The sequence below is a fragment of the Scyliorhinus canicula genome, chromosome 9 (genome assembly GCF_902713615.1).
Source record: "Scyliorhinus canicula chromosome 9, sScyCan1.1, whole genome shotgun sequence".
NCBI lineage: Eukaryota > Metazoa > Chordata > Chondrichthyes > Carcharhiniformes > Scyliorhinidae > Scyliorhinus > Scyliorhinus canicula.
The window spans coordinates 33222509-33244496 of record NC_052154.1 but is presented as its reverse complement, the minus strand read 5'-3'; the positions used below and the strand labels follow the sequence as shown (position 1 = coordinate 33244496).

General features: G+C 44.5%; 1 protein-coding gene across 1 annotated transcript in view; it reads left to right on the top strand.

Annotated features, from left to right (window-relative positions):
• The window catches only part of ankrd11 (ankyrin repeat domain 11), a 226450-nt gene that overhangs the window by 119214 nt on the left and 85248 nt on the right, over positions 1–21988 (top strand). Inside the window, 1 exon segment of the mRNA XM_038806475.1 lies at positions 10944–11085. Coding sequence (XP_038662403.1) covers positions 10944–11085 — 142 coding nt within the window.

The window sequence follows — 21988 nt, the reverse complement described above, 5'->3', positions numbered from 1 at the left end:
AAGTAATTTTGAAAGCTGATTTTAATTTGTTTTCATGTAGTTTAACATTATCACAAAGTATAACTTGCTGTAATGTCAATGCATATATTCTGATATATTGGCTATAGCTATGTCAAAATGCATCTTTGGGGAAAACTAATCTGCCTTTAGAAATTATATATTGCCACCATCCAGCTTTCAGGGTGTCTCACAATGGCTTGGCCAGAGACCACGATGAATTCCTTGATCTGCAGATTCATGTACATCAGAACAGACAGGTGGGACCTTGATTTAAACTTCAAAAGAAAGCACCCTTAAGCAATGCAACTTTCACATCAATGCTGCATGGAAGTTCAGCTTATAGTGTTGATGTCCGCGGAGTAAGTGATTTTGTCAAGCAATACTTGTCCTGCAGAGGCATTGTCCATTGTATGAGATAGAGCCTTTACAAAAGTTGAAAACAACCACAAAGCGTTTGTTAGTTTTAGACAGCGAGGTTTATCGGCTCTGAAGGATCAATTAATTTAAAAATCTGTTCTTGACATTTAAAGGAAGTCTCTGTGAAGCGCAGAAATTAATAACCCTGAACAGGAATCCAACAATTTAAGAACTTAGCCCCATATTCGTAAAATTAACGTTGGAGGAAAAACCAAGCTCTGAACAAGGAAGTCTCAATAAATCCTTCATGGAGAGTAGAATCCTCGTGAACACGCACATGGAGCTTCAGGTAAAGGTTTGTTATCTGCTGCAAGAAAGCTGCACTGAAAGTACAGATACTAGAATGCACTTGACGGTAGGTAATTGGGACCATCTTAAGTGACCTTGTAGTTCTCAATCTGGCACCGAAGCAGTAGCAATTGCGCTTGAAGATGTTGGTGTTTTCCCTAGTGCCTGACTTTAGAATACTAAGATTCAGTTGCTTCAGGAACTTCAAAACAAAGACACAAAATATATTTGTTTATTATCGTGCATTTATAATTGGTGCATTGCATTCAATTGTTGTGATGCAGTGATGCATTTGCTGGTTACTGAATTGCGATCCTTAAACCTGATATTAATCACCAGGTATATGTGAAGGTTTACATAGTTACTGTATGCATAAATTTATATGTCAAAAGCTGATGCAACATATAGACTTTGTGCCAAGAAGGGTAGTGATCATTTCCCCCCCTTGTTCGTTTGCGATTTAATGCTGGTTGATGTTGCAATAAGTAGCGCGGGATGTGGACAAAAGGGATGTGAAAGTGAAAACTAAAGTATTAAATTTGTTGTGTTTTGTTTTCTTCTTTCATGTGGGCTTCACTGGCAAGCCAGCCTTTGTTGCCCATCCCTACTGTCTCTGAGAACTTGATGGTAAGCAGCTTTTTCGAACTGCTGCAGTCCATGTAATGAAGCTGCGCCCACTGTGATGTTCGATATTGTGTTTCAGGATTTCAAACCAGCAGAAATGAAGGAATGTTGATGTATTTACAAGTCATGGAGGTGTGTGACTTCGAGGTACTGGTGTTCTCCTGCCCATGCTCCCCTTGTCCTAGTCGCACGTTTGCGAGATGCTTGTTAAAGAAGCTTAATGAGTTGTGGCAGTGCATCTTGTAGATCCTGTTGCGCCGGTGGCACAGGGAGCGAATATTTACATTGGGTGCTGAACAAATGGGTTGCTTTGTTCCAGATGGTGTATAACTTCTTGATTGTTGTTGATGCTGCACTCACCCAGCCAAGTGGAGAATATTTCATCAGACTGCAGATTTGTGTCTTGGAGATGGACAGCCTTTGGGGAGTGCTGTGGAATGCTGTGAATTAAACACCAGAGACTCGGGTGTATCATTTATTCTTCCAAACATGTCGGGAGAGCACTAACGTCAGAGGGACATTCGAAGCAGTACTCTGCCGCTCCAGATCCTCACCATATTTATACGTATTAAGTTAAGCACCACCACACTTTGCTTGAATTCAAAACAAGTTTGCATGTAGGCTTACATTAACCAGATGTCTTTGTTCCATGTATGGGATTCACAAAGGTAGCACTACCTGTCTTTTCCCTGATCTCCAAGGCTAACTGATGTTGTTGACTCCATGTCTGTCCTATTACTGTTATGACCTGTTCTGATTCATTGCTTCCTTCCGCTGACAAAGACCCTGGCGGAACACGAGGTTCATTTAGGCAACTCTTCTATTAATATGGGTCCTGGAGTCATGCAAGATCCGCTGGTGTATAGTTTATTATCCATGTAAGCATTTAGCTTCTGGGATGTTAGTTATAATCCCTTCTAATATATATGTTAGTTGAAATCTATTTTAATGCATCCTCCTGCAGCAGCAGTCAAGAGGTGAAATACTTGCCACAGGCCCAGCCTCTGATTTGCTGTTGTAGCCACAATATTATATGTGGTTGCCTGGCACTTGTGTAGTATGAGCGCTCCAGAAACCCAAGCCTTGATGTTGTCCGGATATTGCTGCAGGCAGGCAAGGACTAATTTGTTATGTGAGGAATTGTGAATGGACCTGACTCCCAACAAAATCATTAGTGAATACATCCACTTCAAAGTTTGATCCCAGGGAGTTTCAAGCTGTTTATTGAGAAACAACAGAGCAACAACTCAAGTACAACACATATCAGAATAAGTAGATATAACAGATGAGGCTGGTTTACCAGTCCTGGATGGATGAGATGAGGTATTTTGAACTCTATCTTACAGTTGCGATCTCCTCCAAGTTTCCTCTCAAGTAGGCTGAAGCTATCATGAATCCACCTCTGGACCTTTTTCGGGCAATGGAGAATCCCGCCCACTATCTTTGGTGAGATGGATGAAGATGAAAGGGAAGAAGATACGGAACTGACCTGTTTAATTCAAAGAAATTGGCAGTTTGCAGCAAGGAAATTAGTTATAAAGCAACTTTGTCAAAGGCCATATTCAGAATTGGAAGTGCCACGTATTCCTGAATGCATTATGGGAAGGATAACATATTTATGGTAAATGGAGGCATACTCATGTACGACAAGTGGAAAAACAGGCAGAAATTCATCGTGATGTACCACCCGCCAGTATACAGGAAAGAAGTTCAAATAATAACTCATGAAATATCATTAGGGGCGACATTTAGGAATAAGGAAAACTTAAGTGAAGATACGTAATAGTTTATTGCCCTGGGCTACACCAAAATGTAGTTAAGTTTTACCAAACCTGTCGCACATGTCAATTAAAGGGAACTCACCAGCTGTAATAAAACGGCGGCCTTTAATTCTTGTTCCAAATTTTGAGGAAACTTTTCACAAGAATTTTAGTAGACTGTGTAGGACCACTTCCTAAAACAAGGAATGGATATCAATACTCCTTAACAATTATGGATGTGTCCACCAGATTTCCTGAAGTCATACTGTTAAGCAACATTATAACGGGACTTCTAGAGGCGACCATGAGTTGAGCGATCACACGAAAGGTGGCTCTCTCTTAGAAACTTCCTATTTGCTGACCTGTCAAACGGGTACCAAAATGTTCCCTCCAACTTAACCCCGACCTACCACTCAACTGATTGAGATGCCAGCGAGCCAGCAACTAAACCACAATGCTGGCAAAAGCAGAGAAAGGAAAAGCCCAATCCCAGAACGGGAGGGCGGGATCCATGTGGCGACCCGGAACAGAGTCTGACAGACCCCAACTCCGACCCAATTATTGAAAGAGAAGCTGATTGAGTTCACCTCCATTCAATTACTAAATCATAGAGAAGTAGTGAGAGAGGACTGCATGTCGGCAATAGAGTCCTCGCTGACCCCCATAAAGGGAGCAATGGACAGAGTGGAGACTAGAGGTCCAAGAGGCAGTGCGGGACTTAAAGAAAACAGCCACCGACCAGGCCGAGCGGATTGCCTCGCTCAAAGCCACAGCCACCGACCAGGACGAGCGGATTGCCTCGCTCAAGCCAAGGTGGCTGCCCCAGAAAGCACTGAAGGGAAAGATGGACGACTGAGAAAGCAGGTCCCACTGGTCGAACCTGCAGATCATTGGACTAACAGAGGGTAAGAACCCGATGCGTTTGTCTCTAAGATGTTTTAGAAACTGGGTGGGGGGGGAAGGTTTCAGCAAGCCAACAGGTCGCTCCGACAAAAGCGTAGCAACCACCCATTGAAGAAGGAGTTCTCCTTCTCTCGTGTCCGCAAAGCTTACTCGCGCGTAGACTTCTTTTCTAGTGGGTAAGACGGTGCTTCCAGGGATGTCAGAGTGGAATATTCCATAACAATCATCTTGGAGCATGCGCCACACTACATGGATGTGAGATAGGAGACAGGCCAAGCCCCAGTGCCCCCCATAGAGACAGGACACCGTCCTACTCGCTGACAAGATGTTCTGTGATAAAATGTCACAAGCAATCGACGAGTATGTAACCGTCAACCAAATTGGGGAGGTCTAGCCCTCCACATTCTGGTGGGCACTGAAGGCAGCGATCAGAGGGGAAATAATGTACAGGGCTTTTAGACACGGGAAGGAAATGGCGGCTAGGCAGCTGCTGTTAGATTCCATATCGGAAATGGATCGACGGTACTTCATGGCTCCAACCGTGAAACTGCTGGCAGAGACGCAAACCATATGTAGAATTTGACCCCTCCACTGGGAAAGCAGTGAACCAGCTCCCCTAGACACAGGGGGCCCTTTTATGAGAACTGAGACGAGGCCAACCGTTTATTGGCACACAAGCTGAGGAAGCCGGTTGCCACAAGAGAGAGAGCACAGTTAAGAGATGGGAATGGTAGGGTGGTCAGAGCTCCAGATGAGATCACCATAGCCGTCGCAACCTTTTACCGGCGACTGTACACCTCCGAGCTCCCCAAGGGGTACTCGAAGGTGCAACAGTCCCTCGACGAGCTGGACATACCAGTTATTGGGAAGGAAAAGAGTCAGGGATTAGAAGCACGGCTGGGACTGTTACAGATCATGGAATGCATTGATTCAATGCAGGCGGGGGTGGCACTGGGACCGAACTGGTTCCCGGTCGAGTTCTACAGAGGTTCGCAGCAACACTGGCCCCTTACCTGCGGGAAATTTTCAATGGCCTGCTGTCAAGGGGAGTCCTGCTGCCCACAACTGGCACAGACCTCGATCTCACTGATCCCCAAAAAGACAAAGACCGGATGGAGTGCGGGTCATATGGACCCATTCCACTCCTGAACACTGATGCTAAAGTCCTGGCGAAAGCTCTGGCGAGGCGAGTTGCTTGCCAGAAATAATTGCGGAAGACCCAGTTTACCAAGAGCAGACAGCTCATGGCGAACATTAGACACCTGCTGAGCATGATTATGACCCCACCCGGGGAGGGGACTCCAGAAGTGATCATTTCACTGGACGCGAACAAGGTCTTTCATCGAGCAGAATGGAGGTACCTCATGGAGGTGCTTGAATCGTTTGGGTTTGGGCCAGTGTTCACCTCATGGGTGAAATTACTATACAGCGCTCCCATGACAAGCGTACGGACAAACCACACCAGCTCTAAATACTTGCGACTGCACAGTGGCACGAGACAGTGATGACGGTTGTCCTCGCTGCTCTTCGCACCGGCAATTGAGCCAGTGGACATCACTCCTCGCTGATCGAAGGGGTGGAGGGGTGGACAGGCATTCAGAGAGGAGACAGGAGCACAGAGTTTCACTGTATGCTGATTACCTGCTGCTTTACATCTCAAACCCCCATGCCAGCATGGGCAAAATAACAGAGCTCCTGATGGAACCTGGAGCCTTCTTGGGATACAAATTAAACCTGAACGCGAGCAAAATCGTCCGGGTCGACCTTTGGGGAAGAGGACCAGATCTGGGGATGCTGCTGTTCAAACTGGCCCAAACTAACTTCAGATACCTCGGGATCCAGAAGGCTCACGACTGAGCATGGCTTGAGAGGTGGAACCTGTCCAGCCTGGTGGAGGTGAAGAGGGATCTACGGAGATAGGACTCGCTCCCACTCTCCCTGGCGAGAAGAGTGCAGACAAAAAAAAGGGCTGCCAAGGTAGTTCCTCTTATTCAGATCTCTCCTGATCTACACCCCCATATCTATCTTTTTTTTTAAAGAATACATTTTATTGAGGTATTTGTGATTTCGTAACAATACAGAAGAAACAGTGTACATACAAATATAAACATAGTGCAAAAGGCCGTCTTCCTCCCTCACAGGTCCCACCTTTCCTGCCATTAATCTAAACTAACTTTAACCCCCCCCCCCCCCCCCCCCCTCCGACAGTTAATTTTTTCAAATGGCTGCTACCTCCGGACGAACCCTGACATTGACCCTCTCAGGGCGAACCTGATTTTCTCCAGACAGAGAAAGCTAGCCATGTCAGTGAGCCAGATCTCTGACTTCGAGGGCTCCGAGTCCCTCCAAGCTAATAGTATCTGTCCTCCGGGCTACCAAGGAGGCAAAAGCCAGAACGTCTAACTCTTCTCCCCTTGGATTCCCGATCTTCCGACGCACCGAAAATCGGCAACTATGGACTTGGTGCCACCCTTGTTTTTAACACCTTGGACATGACATCTGCAAATGCCTGCCAGAATCCCCAAAGCTTCGGACATGTCCAGAACATATGAACATGGTTTGCTGGTCCTCCCGCATACCTGTCTTCTATCCCAAAGAACCTGCTCATCCGGGCCACTGTCAATTGTGCCCTGTGAACAACTATAAATTGCATGAGGCTGAGCCTGGCGCAAGATGTGGACCAATTGACTCTATTCAACATGGCCGCCCAGAAACCATCCTCTATCTCTCCTCCTAACTCCTCTTCCCATTTGTGTTTCAGCTCCTTGGTCTGCGTTTCCTCTGACCCCATGAGTTCTTCATCGATGTCCAAAATTCTCCCCTCTCCCACCCATATTCTGGAAAATACCCTGTCCTGTATCCCCCTTTGTGGTAGGAGCGGGAAGGTTGAGACCTGCCTGCATAGGAAGTCCCGCGCCTGCAGGAACCTAAACTCATTCCCTCCCATCAATTCACATTTCTCCTCCAACTCCCTCGGGCTGGGAAAGCTCCCCTCTATGAACAGATCTCCCATCCTCTCGATCCTTGCTCTTTGCCATTTCTGAAACCCTCCATCCAGCCTCCCCGGGGCAAACCGATGATTATTGCAGATTGGAGACCAAACCGATGCTTCCTCTGCTCCCACATGTTTCCTACATTGCCCCCAGACTCTCAGGGCCGCCACCACCACGGGGCTGGTGGAGTACAGTGCCGACGGGAACAGCAGAACCGCCGTCACATTGCCCCCAAACACATGGCCTTGCGTGCCGCCTCCACGCACCCCCCCCCCCCCCCCCCCCCCCCCCCCCCCCCCCAACACACGCAATACCACCACCCACTTCCTAATCACGGCTATATTTGCCGCCCAATAGTAATTGCTAAAGTTCGGCAGCACCGACGACCCCCCCCCCCCCCCCCCCCCCCCCCCCGGCTGCGCTCCAGCATCCCCTCGCGGGGTCTTGCCCGCCATACAAAGCCAGAGATCACCTTGTTTAACAGCTTAAAAAAGGCCTGTGGAATAAAGATGGGAAGGCACTGAAAAACAAACCGGAATCTCGGACGGACCGTCATTTTCACCACCTGTACCCTCCCGGCCAGTGATAGTGGGAGCATGTCCCACCTTCGGAAGTCTTCCTTCATTTGGTCCACCAGTCGGGTCAAATTTAGCTTATGTAGCCGTTCCCATTCCCGTGCCACCTGGATGCCTAGATACCGAAAGCTTCCCCCTACCACCCTAAACGGCAACTCACCCAGTCGCGCCTCCTGCTACCTTGCCTGGATCACGAACATCTCACTTTTCCCCATGTTCAATCTATCACCCGAAAACCAGCCAAATTCCCCCAGAACCTTCATAATTTCTCTCATCCCCTCTAGTGGGTCAGAAACATACAGGAGCAGGTCATCTGCGTATAGTGCGATTCTGTGTTCCATCCCTCCCCGAACCAGCCCCTTCCAGTCCCTTGAGGCTCTCGGTGCAATTGCCAGCGGCTCCTTGGCCAGCACAAACGGCAATGGGGAGAGGGGGCATCCCTGACTCATTCCCCGGTGCAGCCTAATATAGCCCGATGTCAACCTGCTCATCCGTACACTCGCCACAGACGCCTGATACAGCAGCCTAACCCAGCCGATGAAGCCCCGTCCAAACCGAAACAGCCCCAGCACCTCCCACAGATGGGTCCATTCCACCTGGTTGAAGGCCTTCTGTGTGTCCATTGTGACCACTACCTCTACGTCCCTACCCTCTGGGGGCATCATGATCACATTCAACAGTCTTCTAACGTTGGCCACCAACTGCCTGCCCTTAACAAATCCCGTCTGGTCCTCCCCAATCACATCCGGAATGCAGTCTTCGATCCTAGAGGACAAGATTTTGGCCAACAGTTTGGCGTCAACATTTAATAAGGAGATCGCCCTGTAGGACCTGCATAGCTCCGGATCCTTATCCCGCTTCAGGGTCAGTGAGATTGTGGCCTGTGACATCGTCGGGGGAAGCCCCCCCTCTCTCCCTTGCCTCATTAAATGTCCTCATCAGCAGCGACCCCACTATCCCAGAGAACTTTTTATAAAACTCCACTGGGTACCCGTCCGGTCCCGGCGCTTTACCCGACTGCGTGGCCTTCAGCCCTTCTGCTATTTCTTTAATCCCAATCGGGGCCCCCAGCCCTTCCTCCACCTTCGGGAACGTCAGCCCCCTTAAGAATTGCCTCATCCCTTCCGGTCCAGCTGGGGGTTCCGACTCAGATAGTCTGCTATAAAACTCCTTGAACGCCCTGTTAACCTCTGCTGAATCTCCGACCAAATTCCCGTCTCTGTCCTTCACTTTCCCAATCTCCCTGACTGACTCCCTCTTTCTGAGCTGCTGCGCAAGCATTCTGCTGGCCTTCTCTCCACACTCGTATATCACCTCCCTCACCTTCCTTAGCTGCTCCACTGCCTTCCCTGTAGTTAGCAAGCCAAGCTCCGCCTGTTGCCTCTGTCGTTCCCTTAAATGCCCTGCCTCTGGGGTCTCCGCAGATCTCCTGTCGACCTGAAGTATTTCCCCTATTAGTCGATCCGTCTCTGCTCTATTTACCTTCTCCCTGTGGGCCCGTATCGAAATCAGCTCCCCTTTGAGCACCGCCTCCCAGACCATTGCTGCCGAGACCCCCCCCCCCCCCCCCATGTCATTAACTTCCAGATAGTTCTGGATGCATTTCCTCACCCGCCCGCTCGCCACCTCATCCGCTAACAGTCCGACATCCAATCTCCAGGCTCACCTCTAAGTCCACCCAGTGCGGGGCATGATCCGAGACCGTGATTGCCGAGTACTCAGTGTCCACTACCCCTGTCAGTAAAGCCCTGTTCAAGATGAAAAAGTCGATCCAGGAGTACACTTTATGTACGTGTAAGTAGAAAGAGAACTCCTTCCCTCTCGGCCGCCCAAACCTCCATGGGTCCACTCCCCCCACCTGCTCCATAAACCTCTTTAGCTCCATTGCCATTGCTGGCACCCTTGCCTGTCCTTGAGCTCGACCGGTCTAACCTTGGGTCCATGACTGTGTTGAAGTCACCCCCCAATGACCAGCTCGTGCGAGTCCAGGTGCAGGGCCTTCCCCAGCATCCTCTTTGTGAACTCCACATCATCCCAGTTTAGCGCGTAGACATTCACAAGTACCACCGGCAGCCCTTCCAGCTTCCCACTAACCATGATGTACTAACTTCCCACATCCGCAACTATTCTTCCCGCCTCGAATGACACTCTCTTATTAATCAGGATCGCGACCCCTCTAGTCTTAGATTCCAGCCCGGCCCAGAATGAAATACCTGCGCGACCCATCCCTTCCTTATTCGGGTCTGATCGATTACCCTAAGATGTGTCTCCTGTAACATTGCCACGTCCGCCTTCAATCCCCTCAAGTGCGCGAACACGTGTGCCCTCTTAACCGGCCCATTTAGCCCTCTAACATTCCACATGATCAGCCTGGTCGGGGGCTGATTCTCTCCCCCCCCCCCCCCCCCCCCCCCCCCCCCCGGTCGATCATCCATCACCTTTCTTAGGCAGTCCACACCCGCAGGCGGAAATGAGGGCTGAAGTGGGTTGGTGCAAACACGATGGGCCTAATGGCCTCGTTCTGCACTGTATGTTCCATGTAGCTATGCATGTATGTAACCAGCATTCCACTAGGGCAGCACTGTAGCACACGTGGCTAGCACTGTGGCTTCACAGTGAGGGTCCCAGGGTCGATTCCCACTGGGTCACTGTCTGTGCGGAGTCTGCACGTTCGCCCCGTGTCTGCGTGGGTTTCCTCCGGGTGCTCCAGTTTCCTCCCACAGTCCAAAGACGTGCAGGTTAGGTGGATTGGCCATGCCAAAATTGCCTTAGTGTCCAAAAAGCTTAGGAGGTGTTAATGGATTATGGGGATGGTGTGGAAGTGAGCGCTGAAGTGGGTCGGTGCAGACACGACGGGCCGAATGGCCTCCTGCACTGTATGTTCTATGTAGCTATGTATGTATGTAACCAGCATTCCAAGTTTCTCTCCTGGGATTTGGGATGCCCTCTCATTTAACATTAGCAGGGTTCATAACAATATCTTGTATCTAAATGAAAATCTCCAGTTATTGTGAAGAATCTGACAGCTATGCAGGCTGTTTGCAGGTTCTCTGTCACCCATGTATAGCGACGGCCAAATTGTTCTTGCACGGTAATAGCCTTCTGCACGAGTTTTTGTTCATTAATTTAAAAGATGGGGAAGAAGCTGAAGTTTTTTGCCTTCAGTGAGATACCTCCAATTTTGCCTGCAGATAGACACGAGAAAATAAACTGAAACTGGACTAAAGTTGTTCAGAAATCTGGTCAATGTGCATTTTATATGTATTTGGTTAGTTTACTTTGAGTGCCACTTGCCTAAAATTGATATAGTTTGTAATGACATGGAGAGAAATGTTGCTTTTTGCAAATAGCTTTTGAACTGCACATGTTCATTTCTAATCCAGGATAAGGATAAAATATCATGTAACAGGACCCCGAAGTTGGACCGTTGTGATGGCGGGAAAGAGGTGAAAGAGAAAGCATCAAAGAGGAAACTGCCTTTCACTATTGGAGTTAACAGCATTGATCAGAAAGACTCAGACACAGGTAAGAGGGGGAAACTGCCAAAGGCAGATGCACAAGCATTTCAGTATAATTTGCAGCTGGAACTGTAGATGCTACACAAGTGGGTTAAAAAGAGTAATTTTAATACAGGCTGTCCCCATCCACAGTCAAAGTTGGGCAGCTGTGAGCACAAATAATTTAGATTTTTTTCCATCACCTTGGGAAAGCGCCTCTATCTTGAGGCATTTATGTATTTTTCTACCTGCCTCTCCTGGTGGGGCTGCCAGCAGTAAAAATTTGTGGACCCTCCCACTGACCCAGTTGAGTGCATATCCCACCTGCCTGACTTAATTGGCCTCCTCCCATAAACATTACCGGGGGGGGGGGGGGGGGGGGGGGGGGGGGGGGGGGGGGGGGGGGGGGGTTAGGATCCATCCGCTGATGGTTCCAATCTGTTAAAGGTTGTAAGATTCTACTCTTGGTTAATCTCAGGTTATATTTGCTGATACTGGATTGCAAATGTAGTTTATCAATTTGATAACAGAGTAACTCATTTTAATACAATGTGAATGTTGTTCCAAATCATTTGCATAGCAATTTCCTGAACCTGATTCAACAGACCTAGTGACTAGAACACTAAAATTAACTTTACATGTTTTTTGTGCTTGCAGTTTTTAATTAAGTTTATCTATCACTTTGAAACAGGAAGAAGTTAATATTTGATAAACACAATACTTTTATATTGTCTCAGAAAAAAACCTATTGCAATTGTTTTTTTAAAATTTAGGACTGTGATGTTCTATGTTTATGAAGTTGTAAAAATAATGTGAATGTAGTGCTTTAATATCCCTTTTTTTTGCTTACTCTTGGCCACGGTTGTCTGATTGGTGTCTATATGCTCCAATATTGGTGAAATAACTGCACAAAGTTTGGTGTGTCTTTCCTTTCAAAATGAAATTAATAATATCCTAGCAAATATCACCTGACATAAGTAAGCATGCAAAGAGATATTGACAGGTTATGTGATTGGACTGAAAGGTGGTAGATGGGGTATAATGTGGATAAGTACAAAGTTATTTACTTTGTTAAGGATAGAAAATCAGAATATTTTCAATAAACATTAAATTTTTAAAGGTTGATGTTCAGAGAGCTTAGATGCACTGGTTGAAGGAGCACAAAATTAGAAAACACAAGCAGAATTCTGTAGATGTTGAAACTCTGAAATAAAAGCAGAAAATACAGGTCAGGTCACATAACATCTTTGGAGCGAGAAGCCAGATGTTAACGTTTAAGGACTATGATCTTTCATCAGAACAGAATGTTAGCATGCAAGTGCAACAAGCGATAAGGAAGGCAGATGGGATGTTAGACTTTATTACAAGGCGATTGGAGTACAAAAACAAATTCTTGCTGCTTTGGTGAGCCTTTAATTGGGGTACTGTGTGCAGTTTTATTCTCCGTACCCAAGGAGGATATACTTATCTTGGAGGTGGTACAGTGCAGGTTCACCGGATTTTTTCTGGGATAAAGGCTTGTCCTGTGATAGGCAAGCAAATCGGGCCTATGCTCTCTGAAGGTCAGAAGTGTGAAAGGTAATCTCATTGAAACGTAGAATATTCTGAAGGAATTGGCAGGGTAAATATTGAGAATTTAATTCCCCTGCAAGCGACATCAAGAACATTGGGGCATAGGCTCAGGATAGTCATTGGGACCAAGGTGACGAGAAATATCTTCACTCAATATGTTGTGAAACTTTGGAAGTGCCTTTCCCAGAGGGTTGAAGGCTTTCCATCATTAAATATATTTAAGACAGGGCTCGATAGATTTTTGGTGTCTCAGGCAATCTGATATGGGGAAAGGACAAGAAGGTGAAGTTGAGGTTGAAGATCAGTGATCGTATTGACTGGCGGAGCAGGCTCAAGGTGCCGATTGGTCGACTCCTGTTTCTTACATTCGTAGAGTCATCGAATAGAATTAGTACAGTTTTGATCTTCTGCAGGATACAGATATAAAAATTACCGAGACAGTCTGCATTAATGTAACCAACATTTGAGCTTTAACAAAAGTAAAGTAAGACTGAACTGAGTAAAAGTTGTGATTTAATGAAACAGCAAAATATTTAAAATAAATTACTTTTGAACAGATCATTGGAGAAAGAGAAGGTGTGAAAACTTAATTTCTGAATTATGAATTGTTCATAAATTTTCCATATATAACTGTGTAAGAGTTCTAGAAATTTGAATAACGCGGACATCAAACACCTCGTACAACAGTTGTGTGATCTGCTATTGCTCATTACTGATAAAATCCTCTGTTGCATTTTTTGGTGCCATGCTATCAATACTCTGGCCATTAGGGCTTGTCCTCAACTTCATCTATCTCTCACTAAATGGCAGTCAACATGAATTGAGAAGGGAAAGATCCTGCATATCTGATCTTATCTTGTTGAGGCAGTGACAATTCAAGTGGATTTGGAAAACCCCATAATATGGTGTTCCTAGTCTTCTAAAGACATTTGATCAAAGTTGCACAGTTTAAAGAGTGTTCAGCTCAGAAATAGGGATTCAAGATGAACTTGAATGAAAAGAAAATTAGCTGAAAGGTAGAAAATAATGACTACTCATTGGTGAAATTACATCATAGTGGGGAGATGAAATGATTGGAGTGTACCAAGACTCCATGTTAGAACCACCATTTAAAAAATAATTTTCACACAAATTATCTGGATTCAGAAACTCTGTGCAAAAGGTGCTGTTTAGAGGGACGATGGAACAGGGGAGGGAGCTCCAAAATGGCGGAATGATTTTTAATACTGGTAAACTTAAAGTGCTGCAAGTTGGGAGAAGAAAAAAGGAAGTTATAACTAAATTGTAGTGTTGTGGTCAGACCATTCACGGTCATTGAGATTCCAAGAAGATATTAAAGTTTTGCAAGCAGTTCAGCAAGGAGCCACAAGGCTGATCCCTCGTGTCAAAGAGCTGAGTTACAAGATTGATCAAATAAACTTGGCTTTTCCACTTCAAAAGGTGGTGGCTAAAAGGTTGTTTATTTAGAGCAGGTTTTTTTGAAGTGCGGGTCATGGGTGGGTGTCGGGAGGGCTGCCAAGCGATTGGTCATGGCGTTCCCGATCGCAGGAAGACGCACCGAACAGCCGCAACTGGCTTTTAAATGGAACAATGTAGTCTTCCAGCTAGAAGCAGTGGCAGGGAGCAGGTCACGCGCCTAGCATATACACTGGAATCTCGCACTCTGTACATCATGCTTTTGGTGAAAAATCAAGGAGGAGAGCGTCCTCCATTTTCTAGTTGCGAGCAAGCAAGGCAACAGGTCTGTGAAGAACTGAAGCTGGATCGTTTTGTTATAAGGAAGAGAAGACAAGAGACACAAACCAGTCAGGATCTCAACTGAATTTGCTGGAGAGAGCTATCAGGAGAGTCCACGGCAGGACAAACACAGAGCTCCAGGGCCTCTGAACAGTCAACAAGAAAGAAAGTTAATTCCGAAACAAAGCAATATAAAGATGATTGCTGGAGGTATGGCTATGTTAATTGTGCCGATGCAAAGCTCGTGTGTTATATGCAGGGATGTCCTGGTAAATGACAAATTAAAACTCTCAAAATTTCAAAGGCATTTGAAGGGGAGTTCAAGGACAAACGAGCAAAGAACTGTACAGCAGATGAAGAGGCCCTTCACCCCTCCAAGCTTAAGCCAACCATGATGCCAGTCGAAACCAAAACCTGATGCACTTCCAGGTTCCGTATTCCTCTATTTCCATCCTATTCTTACACGCTGCTGCCGTAGCGACTTCCACCACCTCACCTGACAGTATGTTCCAGGCACTCACCACTCTGTGTAAAAAAACAGAAAAACAAACTTACTGTGCACATCTCCTCTAAACTTTACCCCTCGCACTGTAAACCTATGTCTCCCAGTAATTGACTTTTCCGCCCAGGGAACAAGCATCTGAGTATTCACTCTGTCCATGCCACTCTTTTGTAAACTTCTATCAGGGCACCCCTCAACCTCCTTTGTTCCAGTGAAAATAATGAGTTTATCCAACCTCTCCTAGCTTATACCCTCCCAACCAGGCAGCATCTTTGTAAACCTCTTCTGTACCCTCTCCAAAGCATTCACATCCTTCTGGTCATGTGGCAACAAGAATTGTACGCAATATTCCAGATGTGACCTAACTAAGGCTGTGTACAGCTGCAGCATAGAACATAGAACAGTACAGCACAGAACAGGCCCTTCGGCCCTCGATGTTGCGCCGAACAATGATCACCCTACTCAAACCCACGTATCCACCCTATACCCGTAACCCAACAACCCCCCCTTAACCTTACTTTTTTTAGGACACTACGGGCAATTTAGCATGGCCAATCCACCTAACCCGCACATCTTTGGACTGTGGGAGGAAACCGGAGCACCCGGAGGAAACCCACGCACACACGGGGAGGACGTGCAGACTCCGCACAGACAGTGACCCAGCCGGGAATCGAACCTGGGACCCTGGAGCTGTGAAGCATTTATGCTAACCACCATGCTACCGTGACTTGCCAATTTTCATACGCAATGCCCCGCCTTGATTTTTTTCAAACGATGCAGTGAAAGCTTAAATCATCAGCTGAGATCCTTAGCAGAAATGTAATATTGAATGACGAAACTCAATTAGCCTCTTCCATGTTAGCTTACTGTGTAGCTAAAGAGAAAATACCCCATTATAGCGATTAATTCTCCCTGAAACTTTACACATGGCTCGTACAGTCCGAGATGGGAGGTCAGTTGAAAAACTGAAATGCATCCCACTTAGTGATAACACAGCGGTTCGCCGAATGCGATACTGTTGACAATTTAGAAGCTCCCCTTAGTGAGCACAGGAATTCTCAGTACAACGAGATGATGTACAGATATTTTGGATTGTACAAACTTGCTTGTTTGTATTAGGTAGGTTTGGCACATTCAATTGGTTGAGGTTTTGCTGTGCTGCCTGACGTTACCAACCAGCACACCTGGTGCAGTGATTTTTGAACCATTGAATAATTATGTAATTGGAAAGTGTGGGCTTGATTTGGTTAAGTGCAGAGGAATCACAAGTGATGGGGCAGCCAACATGGCTGGGAAAAAGTAGCGGAGTTATAATACGGATTAAAGTGGCAGCTAGTCAGGACATTGTTTGGAATCGTGGTTTTATTCACCGTAAGGCATCGGCATTGAAAGGAATTCCATCCGATTTTGAAGTGGTGTTGGAAGGAATTGTGGAAGTTGTGAATTTCATTAAATTCAGCCACTTGATACCAGGCTTTTTTAAGCTCTATGTTCTGATATGGGGGCCAAGAGCACACATTTGTTGTTCCACAGAGGTATGTTGGCTGTCAAGGGGTCGGGTGCTAGTCAAAGATTACAAACAAAGATATGAAATCCTTGAGAAATTGACCCCTCTGGCTGAATCGTTTGTGATGAAACTTGGATGCTTACTATGTCTTAACCTTGCAGACAACTTTTAATTCTAAACAAACAACTTCAAATTGCAAGGGAAGGATGATGATTGCTTTCGGCACTGTGAGGAAATAGATGTTTCCCAAAAGTAATTGAAAGTTTGGCAAGTGCGAGTACAAAAGCAAAACTACTACATGTTCCCCACACTGCTCGGACACATCGAAGAAAACAATGTTAGTAAGTGAACTTTCAATAGATTGACAGGCCTTATTCAGTTGCATCTGGTTGCGTTGATCAACAGTTTTTGTCGCTACTTTCCAGGGGAGAAGTTTCAGATTTTGAAAGAGAAGAGGTTGGTGAAAAATGATTTTGAGTTTCAGACACCAGAGTTAATTATTATCTGACAGCTTACTCCAAATTAAGAGACTGAACTTATGCACCTCACCTGTGACAGCACATTAAAACACGCCACAATTCCATGAGGCTGTCAGCATTCTGGAGTCTCGACTCCGAGGAGTATCCATTGCTGAGTAAAGCAAGCATTCTGTTGCTATTGTCCTTTACAATGACCTACATGTGAGGTTGGATTTTCCGTCCTCATAGACAAACACAGCACAAAGGAACCGGCTGAACTCTGCACCTGATATGTGTATTGCCCTCCCCTCCTGTGAAGCGATTGGGGTGAGATCGTGAGGACCAAGCAGGCTCACCTGTCGCATTAAAGGTAAGCAAAAATGGTGGACCACGAAGGTTGCACAGAAGTGAAGCTGTTGCAATGTATTCTGACAAGGACCGTGCTTAAAAGACCGTTCTCTGCTGAGTATCACAACCTGACACTTGATGGGCTGAATTACCTAATTCTGCTCCTATATCCTATGGTCTTCTGGACCATTCAGCTGTGTTTTAAATGTTGATGGTAATTGTTGCATAAATCTCAAGCAATTGACCATTTGTTAATTTAAATATTTAGCATGTTGGTATTAACACATTTCCTGCATTTCTACAAACTGGTGATTGAAAAGAAGGTTTTAAAAACTCAAGATAACACCCACAAGTCAGTGAATGTTCCCGAAAGGCTGTAAAAGTAAAGTAGCAGAAAGTTATGGAAGAAGTTTAGGAAGCAGAACGTTATATAGGCAAGATAACATCAAACTTCTTTTCCTGCACCAAGTTAACAAATTATATAATAAAATTTGGTTGACCATTCAAATTATTTTCTGACCAGCTTTCCACCTCATGCAAGACATAAACTTGAGCTCATCCAAACCACTCCTAATATCCAAACACCAAGTCCTATTCATCGTAACTGTGTAACTGCTCTGTATTTGCTGACCTACATCACCACCTGATCTGGCAACGCCTTAGTTTCGGGGTTCTCATCCTTGTTTTCAAACTCCTTGATGTCCTTGCCCCTCTCTATCTCTGTAACCTCCTCTAGCTCTGAAAGGCTTTGAGGTTTCTTCAGTCCTGGTCTCTTGCACATTCCTGATTTGAATTACTCCTCCAAAGGCATTCAAATCTTCAGCTGTAGAGGCCTGAAGCTCTGAAATTGTTTTCCTAAACCTCTCCAGCTCTCCTCCACTACTTTAAACGTACCTCTTCCATCATCTGTCCTAATCTCCTTGTGTGGCTTGGTACCAGATTTTGATCAGTAATGCTCTTGTGTGTTATTGTGCTAAAGGTGTTTTATAAGTTGTCTTTGTTCGCTGCAGGTCAAAAATATTAATTTTCTCTGTATAAGTATATATAATCTATGTCTAACATTGATAAAATACAGATCAATTAAACTGCCATGGCCTTGTTCATAAATAGCTGGAGGAAATGTTATGGCCCAGGATTTGCCATCAGTGGCGAACAAATACACTAGCTTTGATTGTTTGCAGCTCCTCAAACATTTCATGGGCTTTTAAACAGCCGCTTCTGGTCTTCGGGAGTCCAATACAGGGCCTTCCACAGAGGGTCTGGAACCTATTGCAAAATCCAGTTCATCCTTTTTAGTTGTGTTTCTTGTAACAGATCCAAGTTCTGGTGCCCTATATGAAGCCAGACAGGAGATGGGTTAGTGTTTCACATGGATGAAATAACAGCATTGTTAGTAGTCGTGTTACCTATTGATTTCAATAGACTGGTAAAACAACTGAGACAAATAAAGACACTCCAGAATTTTAATATAGAAGGTTGATTTCCTATGTCATTGCACACAAATTGGAGAATATGGTCAGTTTCTCATCTCCTCTTGTTTCTTCTTCTCACCACTTCTGCTCTATGTCTTTCGACTCTCTCCCCATAAGTGTCTTTGCTTCAATCTCTTTCCTGGTTTCCTTTCAGATTGGCAGGGAATATTTTAGGGAAAGGATTCAACAGCTGCAGGCACATTGCACTTGGGATGGGAATTTCAGGGAGAATGTGCTTCCTTGCCATCTCTTTCAGTTACCTGTGCTGGGAGAACTTATTCTTTACTGACTCATAGACTCAAAAGGGCAGATGTTATTTCCAAGCCATAACTGTGGTGTTTTCATGAAATTAAAATGATGTCCTTTTGGTTCACTGATTTTTATGCTTCATTCCCTCAAACCACATGACAGGAGACAGCTAATCGTGATAGATATGTGAATGCGTCTCTAATTCACTTGTCTCTCAGTCCGGAAGAAAGTCTCGAACACGTTCGTACTTTAGAATATTCTTTATTGCGATCGGGGCAGCCCTCTAGGTATTCCAAAGGTCCACCTCTGAGAGTGCCAAAGTTTTGCTCAAAACATCCTGTCTTTATATGTTTTTTAAGGGGCTGTCTCTTACATTCACTTGAGCTTGCCCCATTACAAAGCATAGCTTGTTTTTGCCGTAGTTTCGATACATGATTTTACAGACTTTAAAGTTATCTATTGGCACATGAGTATGTAGCAGTTTTAGCATAAACAGCAGGTTTAGGGGCTGGTTTAGCTCACCAGGCTAAATCGCTGGCTTTTAAAGCAGACCAAGCAGGCCAGCAGCACGGTTCGATTCCCGTACCAGCCTCCCCGGACAGGCGCCGGAATGTGGCGACTAGGGGCTTTTCACAGTAACTTCATTGAAGCCTACTCGTGACAATAAGCGATTTTCATTTTCATTTTTTCAGGTGTTAGCCATAATTGCAAGCGACTCCTACATTTCATATTCCGTCATCCGGCCATCTTCCTTGTTTCTCGAGGCTATTCGGCTTACAGGCATGAGTCGGCTCACGAATTCAATAACAACTCCTTTATTTGTAACTTTCCACTAATGTGTCCCATTAATTCTGGCTTGTTCTAGCTATTAACCTTTGCTTCACATTCTCAGATGTCTTAAATTGCAGGTGGACCGATGTACAAGTCCATATTTAGTGACCTGGCCAAGTATTGTTTCCTCCTTTCACAGTACCACTAATGGGATGTTCTCTGCTATTGCTTTACATTACCATAATATATGAACATGAGTCAGGAAACTATTCGAAGTGTGGTTTTCAATCTTTTCACTACCTTGCTGCTGCTTGTTGATCACTTTGTCCAATCAGTGTTTTGATGAAACCAATAATATGTTGTGTAAGTGGAAAGGTGTAACTGTTTTTTCTTTGTCTCTTGAAATACATTAGAGTAAGCAATACATCTCTATCTGTCAAAGTCAAATGCATCGTAAAGGCAGTAGAAATTATGGATTTGTACTGGCTGATGAATTGATCAGGAATATTGTTTTTAATGAGAATGTTTGGAGATGGAATTATAGTAACTTGTGTTTGTAAATTGTTAATCTATCATAGTGGTGCACATGACTTGTGTGTGTTTGTACCCGCTGTCCAGAGAATATTTAAAGACGTTTGTCAGCAAAGCTGCAGATATTTTTTCTGCAATGAAATCTAGCTTTCTGCTTGGTTTACAGTGCAGTTTGCTCCCTGTTGTGATTGGAGTGTCTACTCTGTTCCTCAGTGTATACTTTCTCCAACAGGTTTTTGCAGGCTGCATTGAGAAGGAAATCCTCAGGTAAGAAAGAGGCAATTCAAGTTACAAATGCTTATTTTTTTTTCAGTGAGTCGTTAAAAAATGTTGTTGACGCCTCAATATTCCTCATTACTTGTTTCAGTGTTCTAAAATTTGGTAGCTGGACTTTGTGATGGTCCTGCTACTTGAAAATACAACGTTCCGACAGATAATTTTCTTGTAGGGTTTACCATTATTAGCTGTTTCTTCAAGCACCACAAAGCCTATAATGTTGCGTGGTTTCCCTTTCAATGTAAATATTTTTAAAATGAATGTCTGTCTTGGACAACATGGATCATGATGCAACTGTTCAGGATAATAAGCTTAGATCAGAGTTCCGAATAAGTTTTTTTTCTTCTCCCTAATCCATTGTATAATTCTGGTCCAATTGATTTAAATTCAGTTGGGAAATATCGTAACTTCTCCCAATTTCTTCCTTCCACACAAACTGGGGATGATGTGGAGAATGTATGCGAGAAAATTTCTTCTCATGATGTAATATTGACCCACTGTATCTCCAGGAGTTTGATCCAAGTTGTTTTACTTTCTATCATTTCCCAAACATTTCCAAAGTGTTGTGATCTAGAATCTGCAGACTTTTTGGTCTGTCTTTAGATATGATTAACTCAAAAATTAATGATTGATTACTCTATTTGCAGCATTTGCTTACTGTATTAATAGTTTTGTGCTTGGCTACACAGAACAAATAAAATATTTTATTTTGCAATTATGTGAATGTAAATAAGAAGCATAGAATTTGTTTAATGTGACGAAACACGGGCAAATAATTTATAAAGACCATAATGGACACAAATACTCTTTTTGAAAAATGTATGGACATTAACTGGGCACCTGGAAAGCACATTACATTCATCTTCAATCCTTTGTCCTCTTTTGGTTTTTGTATAAATTGAATTATAATGAATAACTAATCACACCAGAATAAGAAAACTGAAAACAGCCGCACATGTAGTCCGAATCTCAAAACTCATAATGAACTAAAGCCTTCCAAGTTCCAGCTTTATCGCCATTTCTAAGGCAAGGATAAGGGTACTTCACATAAAATACGTTAATTGCAGCTAGGAAAAAATTACCTTTTTCATATGAAGTTCATAAAATATTTGGCAAATAGAATTGCAGATCAACAATGGGGGAAATATTTAAGCAGTAGTTGGAAGGGTGGGAATGCAGTACAGGGAAAATGTTTGGACAGCTGATATTTCCTAGATGGAGCGATGCCTTAGATCAAATTTGAAACCATGTTTATCTTAATGCTGATAAAAATAAAGGGGCAAGAGAAAACTTGGAAACACAGGACAATAAAAATATTTCATGTTGTGGCAAATTAATGGCAAGAAATTTTTAGTTTCAATAACTGAAATGGTAAGTACTTTGGCTTAATTTCTGTATAGAATCTGGGTGTTGCAATTGCAAATTTATCAAATGTGGGAATAGAGAACAGATAGGAGGGACTGTTAGTTAATGAGATGGAATAAAGTGACTTAAACTTAGATAAGCAA